The 8,229-nt window shown below is 42.4% G+C and overlaps 1 protein-coding gene across 1 annotated transcript in view; it reads right to left on the bottom strand.

The window, feature by feature from the left end:
- Window positions 1-38: 38 nt before the first annotated feature.
- Window positions 39-8,229, bottom strand: part of LOC144672834 (scavenger receptor cysteine-rich domain-containing protein DMBT1-like) — a 42,024-nt gene continuing 33,833 nt past the window's right edge. The window contains exons 14-18 of the mRNA XM_078534815.1: window positions 6,340-6,654; window positions 5,181-5,495; window positions 2,995-3,309; window positions 931-1,217; window positions 39-59 (exon numbers count right to left, since the gene is read on the bottom strand). Coding sequence (XP_078390941.1) covers window positions 39-59; window positions 931-1,217; window positions 2,995-3,309; window positions 5,181-5,495; window positions 6,340-6,654 — 1,253 coding nt within the window. The remainder of the gene's footprint in view (window positions 60-930; window positions 1,218-2,994; window positions 3,310-5,180; window positions 5,496-6,339; window positions 6,655-8,229) is intronic.

The following is an 8,229-nucleotide window of genomic DNA, read 5'->3' as shown; positions in this document are numbered from 1 at the left end:
TATCTCCACTCTTCCAGTACAGGGGTTTGGCCCATTGATCAACCGCACTGTGGCGTATTCTAAGGGAAGAGAAAATGAAAGAAAAATGTTAACTGAACAATCTATTGAATTATTCACAAATTCAGCAGGTCGGTGGTGGAGTGAATAGCTTCCGTGTCCCCCAAAAGGAAGATTCGACTTCGAGGCGCAATCCAGGACAAGAGGAAAAGGCATGGTACGTTGATAACGGGGCCTAACATCTTGTTCCTAAACCTGTTACACGTTCCATTGTGGCTGCTGCACGAGGTAAGAGATGAGCCTCACTGATAGCTCAGCCTGATGGGGGACTGGTCCAACTTGTGATGTATCTGGCTTCAGTCCAATAGACCTGCGCCAAGTAAAACATGCCATGGAATCAAAAGTAAATCAAAACTTCATCAGCCTCACCCGCCTGCAGGCGAAAAATCCCATAAACATCTGAAATTCCGCCATACACAATTTCCCACCTCCTGCCTCTGCCTATTGTTGACTTCCTGACCATAAAAATGACTTTCAATTCTGCATCAAATCATGCCCCTATTGTCCCGAGTTTTGTGCTGACTAACCGGATCAGGAGAGCTTGATAATGCATCACGGGGCTCATGGGTTAAAAGAGTAACCACAGCTTTAAAGAGAGACATTCGACAGATCGGTTACGTGTCGACTGTCCGCTGAGCAATGAAACAGTTCCCAATTCCCCGGTTAACCTCTCTCGCCCGCCAACTTTATTGTAAGCAGGAGCTCAGGCCATTCAGCTTTGAATGTGGCGAATGGTGCACAATTGGGCTTCCCTGTCATGTGTTATTTAACACTTGGTCTGGCAGCTTTTCTAAACTGATCAGAAAATAAATAAAAATAAAAAACATAGAAAGGCAATATCTTTACCTGAACATATGACGGACGCTGCCTCACCAGGGCTGCAATTATGTTCTCCGATAGAATTCGATTGACACTGTGATAATTTAACTCTGTTCCATTGCAGTTGACTTCATCCAACCAGAAGGAACTCGTTGCAGCTCCAAAATTAGCATTTCCAGGGGCTGCTTTGGCAGTTCCACAACCTAGTTCCTTACATGCAACATGTGCATCAAGCACATCCCAACTATCATCGCAGACTGATCCCCAGGTGTTGTTGTAATACACTTCCACTCTGCCAGAGCAATAATCACTCCCATCCATCAGTCGGATTTTAGTTAAATCTAAAGGAAGGAAGAAAACGAAAGGTTGAGAAAATCTTCAAGCGAAATTTATTTCACCAGAATCAAAATGAAACAGTAATATTATTGTCTCCTGTGTTTTCATGTTTTCTTCTGAATCTTAATTTAGTTTTATTTGGCCTTCTCACAAGTATTGCAATGTAGGGAATCGATTTTCCTCTGAAGCAATCTTCTGCTGAGCCGCAAATTAAGAGAAAATTCATGGTTGTTGATGGAAAGTGATTCAGGAAGACCTCAGAACAAAATCTGCAACATTATCGATTCTTTTAACGAACAAGAGGACATTTGCAACAATTCGAGGCTCTGGGTATTTTCCTGTGATGTGACAGGAATTTAAAACTCAGCGTCTTGCTTGAACGAGTCACAAGTGCCTTGTGCCTACACTCTGCTTGGTAAGGGATTAACCGGTTTGAAGATCGACGATATGAGGGTAAACAGATAAGGGTAAAGAGAAAGAGTGCCAGGGACTGGAGGCATCTGCTTATCATGCGGCTGTGTACTGATGAGATTAGAATCTCAGTAATGCAACGTTGACGTGACTAGTTGTGTATAAAAATAGGGTTTTCCTTTAATCGGTATTTTCATGTTTTCTTCTGATTCTTAATCTTGTTCTTTATTTTACCTGCACAAACCAAAACTGGTTCCTGCGCGAGAGGCAGAAGCAATTAATTTCTTAACAGCCTGCAATCTTAGTACTGTGTCTGCAAATCAACCAAATTGCCAGGACCCTCAGTATGAATCCGGAAGGTCATATGTGCTTTGCCTGGTACCTCTGTAATGCCTGCGGGTTACTGGTGCCTTCGTGAAGATTTACCTGAGGGTGATTAATTTGATGGTGTGCTTAAAAGCCATTAGGATGGTATTTGGTGGACATGTGTATATGTTTAATTTGTTGCAAGATTAGGAGATGTTTAGTTTAGTTCGATCTAAATAATCTCTGGACGCTTAGTTTCCTTAATCCTGAATTCAGAGCTGCATTTCAAAAGTACCAATTGACAATATGGGTATGACAGATGTTCAAAGTTCCCTCCATGTTTGAATTATCTCAATCCTTACCAACTGCTCTGTCATAACAGCCGACAATTCTACATACCTCTGAAAATGCGCGGTCACGATTCCCATCTCCTGCCTTCGCTTGGCTCGTTTTCCTCATTGCAACGTTTCTGCTACTGGAGGACATCACTAGTCGAAGTTACATCATTATAACAGTCACGTTGTGAAAAGTGAAACTTAGATATTCCGTTCGGGCAGAATGGAAATCAGGGGTGAAAACAACTACCATGATTAGCGCGCCCAATGCGACTGTCAGTTGCAATGGGACTCAGTGCATCTGAATATCGGGAATGTCGTACAACGTGAAACCAACATAATATTGGCCTAAAACCTAACCAAAAACTACTCATCATTGTTTTCAAATCATGCCCAAGCATTATCTGGAGCTTGATGCTGGCTAACCGGATGAGGAGTGCTGGATGATGGATCACAGAGTCATGAATTCCTAGAATTTTATAGATATTGCAGCTAATCAGGGAAACATTCAACAGGCGAATACTTGTCGTCTTTCTGATCAGTATTAGAACCCGGTTCTATTTCCCCGACCTATCTCTCTTGACCAACAACTTTCGTTTCAGCAGCAGCCACACGATCCTGCTTTAAAACTAGCAAATAGTGCACAATTGCACTTCACTTTAATGTGCCATTTCAAATGAGGACTGATACGATTTCTTAACCCTCTATTAAAAAAGTGCATCATCTTTACCTGAACATATAACGGACGCTGCCTCGCCAGGGCTACAGTTATGTTCTCCGATAGAATTGGATTGGCACTGGGATAATTTAGACTCTGTTCCATTGCAGTTGACTTCATCCAACCAGAAGAAACTCGTTGCAGCTCCAAAATGAGCATTTCCAGGGGCTGAGTTGGGTGTTCCACAACCCAGTTCCATACAAGCAACTTGTGCATCAAACATGTCCCAACTATCATCGCAGACTGATCCCCAGGTGTTGTTGTAATACACTTCCACTCTGCCGGAACAGGAGCCAATCCCATCCATCAAACGAATTTTAATCGAATCTAAGGAAGGAAAACAATAGTTAAAGGTAATATTCAAGCGAAATTCATTTCACCAGATTCAAAGTGAAGTCAATATATCAATGTCTCCTGTGTTTCCGTGTTTCCTTCTGAATCCTAAGTTTGTAATTTCTTTGACCTGCACAAAAACATTGCAATGTTTGGAATCTAAAGTCATCTCAATGACCATTCAGCTGAACCTAAAATGAAGGTCAAGGTCATTGTCTGTGGTGGGATGGATCGCAGGAAGACATCAGCCCAAAATATCGATTCCATTGCCGAACAGGTGGACATTTGCAATACTTCGGCGTTCTTCCTTACTTCCTGAATGTGATCGGAATTTAGAAGCGCTACGTGTTGATTGACAGAGCCACACGTGTCTATGCATTGTTGGGTCTCTACGGCGCTCAAATGTAATTCAATACTGGATATTTTTTAGACACCACATTCTTGTTCCAATAGTTTTCCAAAGTCAAAATTTTCTGCTGAACAAAGGGAAGTAAGGTGTCTGCTCCACACAACCTGCTCACAGGTTGGCCTTCTGTCCGGATGGTTACTCGAGCAGTTTCAAATACTTTGTAAATATAGATTTCTGTTCTCGAATTTCACACCCCGTTGTACCAGAGATCTACCAGGAGGCTCACATCTCATCTGGAACAGTTCAGGAAAATTTCAGAAGGCAATCAGGAGATTGCATTTGCTTTTGATGGGCCCACATTGATACCAGAGTCAGTGGGTCTGTGGAGATATCGCTTCTTGAATACCAGACGTTCAAAATGGTTGGCAGCCAAGTTAACATCTAATCACTGAGGGATTATCAGAGCTGAAATCAAAGTAAATTCAATGCGCTTGATAAATGTCACAGTTGTAGTCATGTGCAGAAGGATGGTAACATGACCCAAGCCCTGGACAATTAATCAATGTGGTCTTCAACATTTTGTCTTCACAGTGACATTGTAGAATTGACATCCACTGGGCAGGGGAGCAGCGAAGAGTCTGAGGAACGAGCCTCAAAACCGCATACCGGGCTTGATCGTAAAAATCTTCCATCAACACCTGCCAAATTGATTAATGACAGAAAAGCCAAACGTGCAACAGCTCCAGTCGTTTCGTGGGATTTTTGTATCAACAACCAGGCATTAAGTCATCTGGATGGAGCCTCAACACAAGGGAAACCCTCTCTCTTCTGACTTTAAAATCTGGACCTCCCAAAATGTGATAATTTTCCTATGGCCTTCAGGCTGGAAACTAATAGATTTTTACTGTGTGAATAGAGTCACGGTCAAGGGCAGTTCCAAGACTGTACCGATGTAATGAGGGTTTCAGCTACAATGAAACCTTCGGAAAATAGAATGTTGAGGCCCGAACACTTGGTCCAGCCTGAAAAGCCCAGTAACTAAGGAGACATGATTCTGAATATGTTTAACACTGTAAGTGTTAATCATGGATTTATATCATATTTCTTATTTGAAACCAAATGTCAGCAGAAATCACTAGAAAGACCTTTTGGGTATTTAGCGATCAACTGGATTGGAGAGTGCAGGGCAGTGAGGATGAACAAAGAAGATTAAATCCAATCAGTGCCAGGGACTGGAGACATTTGCTTATCATGTGGCTATGTAGTGACAAGAGCAGAGTTTGATCAAATACTAGACCGTGACGATTTGTTTATAGAAAGGAAAGGTTTGGTGTATTCTGTGGATTTCTCTTTTAGCTAGTCTAGAGCAGACACTACCTGTGTTCGCTTGAACAAATGGGTCGTTAACCCCTGTCTGTGTCTCCTGTGCTCGATTCTTAGAAGGCACCACAACAACGTGATATTTCAAATCAGAATTTATGTTTTCCTGAAACTGCGGAAACAATTCCATTTTTACCTGTACATATGACAGATGCAGCCTCGCCAGGGCTGCAGTTGTGTTCTCCCAAGGCGTTGCCTTGACATTCCACTAGGCTGGACTCATGACCTTTGCATTTAACATTATCCAGCCAAAAGGGACCAGGAGCTGCACCAAAACGCGCACCGTGAGGAGCTGATTCGGCCGCTCCGCAGCCCAATTGCTCACATACAACTTTTGCATCAAGCATGTCCCAGTCATCATCACACACTGCTCCCCAAGTCTCATTATAATGTATCTCCACTCTTCCAGTACAGGGGTTTGGCCCATTGATCAACCGCACTGTGGCGTATTCTAAGGGGAGAGAAAATGAAAGAAAAATGTTAACTGAACAATCTATTGAATTATTCACAAATTCAGCAGGTCGGTGGTGGAGTGAATAGCTTCCGTGTCCCCCAAAAGGAAGATTCGACTTCGGGGCGCAATCCAGGTCAAGAGGAAAAGGGATGGTACGTTGATAACGGGGCCTAACATTTTGTTCCTAAACCTGTTACACTTTCCATTGTGGCTGCTGCACGAGTTAAGAGATGAGCCTCACTGATGGCTCAGCCCGATGGGGGATTGCTCCAACTTGTGATGTATCTGGCTTCAGGCCAATAGACCTGCGCCAAGTAAAACATGCCATGGTATCAAAAGTAAACCAAAACTTCATCAGCCTCACTCGCCTGCAGGCGAAAAATCCCATAAACATCTGAAATTCCGCCATACACAATTTCCCACCTCCTGCCTCTTCCTATTGTTGACTTCCAGACCGTAAAAATGACTTTCCATTCTGCATCAAATCATGCCCCCATTAACCCGAGTCTTGTGTTGACTAACCGGATCAGGAGAGCTTGATAATGCATCACGGGGCTCATGGGTTAAAAGAGTAACCACAGCTTTTAAGAGGGACATTCGACAGATCGGTTACGTGTCGACTGTCCGCTGAGCAATGAAACATTTCCCAATTCCCCGGTTAACCTCCCTCGCCCGCCAACTTTATTGTAAGTAGGAGCTCATGCCATTCAGCTTTGAATGTGGCGAATGGTGCACAATTGGGCATCCCTGTAATGTGTTATTTAACACTTGGTCTGGCAGCTTTTCTAAATTGATCATAAAATAAATAAAAATAAAAAATATAGAAAGGCAATATCTTTACCTGAACATATGACGGACGCTGCCTCACCAGGGCTGCAATTATGTTCTCCGATAGAATTCGATTGACACTGGGATAATTTAAACTCTGTTCCATTGCAGTTGACTTCATCCAACCAGAAGGAACTCGTTGCAGCTCCAAAATGAGCATTTCCAGGGGCTGCTTTGGCAGTTCCACAACCTAGTTCCTTACATGCAACTTGTGCATCAAGCATGTCCCAACTATCATCGCAGACTGATCCCCAGGTGTTGTTGTAATACACTTCCACTCTGCCAGAGCAATAATCACTCCCATCCATCAGTCGGATTTTAGTTAAATCTAAAGGAAGGAAGAAAACGAAAGGTTGAGAAAATCTTCAAGCGAAATTTATTTCACCAGAATCAAAATGAAACAGTAATATTATTGTCTCCTGTGTTTTCATGTTTTCTTCTGAATCTTAATTTAGTTTTATTTGGCCTTCTCACAAGTATTGCAATGTAGGGAATCGATTTTCCTCTGAAGCAATCTTCTGCTGAGCCGCAAATTAAGAGAAAATTCATGGTTGTTGATGGAAAGTGAGTCAGGAAGACCTCAGAACAAAATCTGCAACATTATCGATTCCTTTAACGAACAAGAGGACATTTGCAACAATTCGAGGCTCTGGGTATTTTCCTGTGATGTGACAGTAATTTAAAACTCAGCGTCTTGTTTGAAAGAGTCACAAGTGCCTTGTGCCTACACTCTGCTGGGTAAGGGATTATCCGGTTTGAAGATCGACGATATGAGGTTAAACATGTAAGGGTAAAGAGAAAGAGTGCCAGGGACTGGAGGCATCTGCTTATCATGCAGCTGTGTAATGATGAGATTAGAATCTCAGTAATGCAACGTTGATGTGTCTAGTTGTGTATAAAAACATGGTTTTCCTGTAATCGGTATTTTCATGTTTTCTTCTGATTCTTAATCTTGTTTCTTATTTTACCTGCACAAACCGAAATTGTTTCCTGCGCGAGAGGCAGAAGCAATTATTTTCTTAACAGCCTGCAGTCTTAGTACTGTGTCTGCAAATGTACCAAATTGCCAGGACCCTCAGTTTGAATGCGGGAAGTCAAATGCGCTTTGCCTGGTACCTCTGTAAAGCCTGCGGGTTACTGGTGCCTTCCTGAAGATTTACCTGAGGGTGATTAGTTTGATGGCGTGTTTAAAAGCCATTAGGATGGTATTTGGTGGACATGTGTATATGTTTAATTTGTTGCAAGATTAGGAGATGTTTAGTTTAGTTCGATCTAAAGAATCTCTGGACGCTTGGTTTCCTTAATCCTGAATTCAGAGCTGCATTTCAAAAGTACCAATTGACAATATAGGCTATGACAGATGTACAAAGTTCCCTCCATGTTTGAATTATCTCAATCCTTACCAACGGCTCTGTCATAACAGCCGACAATTCTACATACCTCTGAAAATGCGCGGTCACATTTCCCATCTCCTGCCTTCGCTTGGCTCGTTTTCCTCTTTGCAACATTTCTGCTACTGGAGGACATCACGAGTCGAAGTTACATCATTATAACAGTCACTTTGTGAAAAGTGAAACTTAGATATTCCGTTCGGGCAAAATGGAAATCAGGGGTGAAAACAACTACCATGATTAGCACGCCCAATGCGACTGTCAGTTGCAATGGGACTCAGTGCATCTGAATATCGGGAATGTCGTACAACGTGAAACCAACATAATATTGGCGTAAAACCTAACCAAAAACTACTCATCATTATTTTCAAATCATGCCCTAGCATTATCTGGAGCTTGATGCTGGCTAACCGGATAAGGAGTGCTGGATGATGGATCACAGAGTCATGAATTCCTAGAATTTTGTAGATATTGCAGCTAATCAGGGAAACATTCAACAGGCGAATACTTGT

The sequence above is a fragment of the Cetorhinus maximus genome, unplaced genomic scaffold, assembly GCF_964194155.1.
Source record: "Cetorhinus maximus unplaced genomic scaffold, sCetMax3.hap1.1 HAP1_SCAFFOLD_72, whole genome shotgun sequence".
Lineage (NCBI taxonomy): Eukaryota > Metazoa > Chordata > Chondrichthyes > Lamniformes > Cetorhinidae > Cetorhinus > Cetorhinus maximus.
This window is presented reverse-complemented; position numbering and strand designations above follow the sequence as displayed.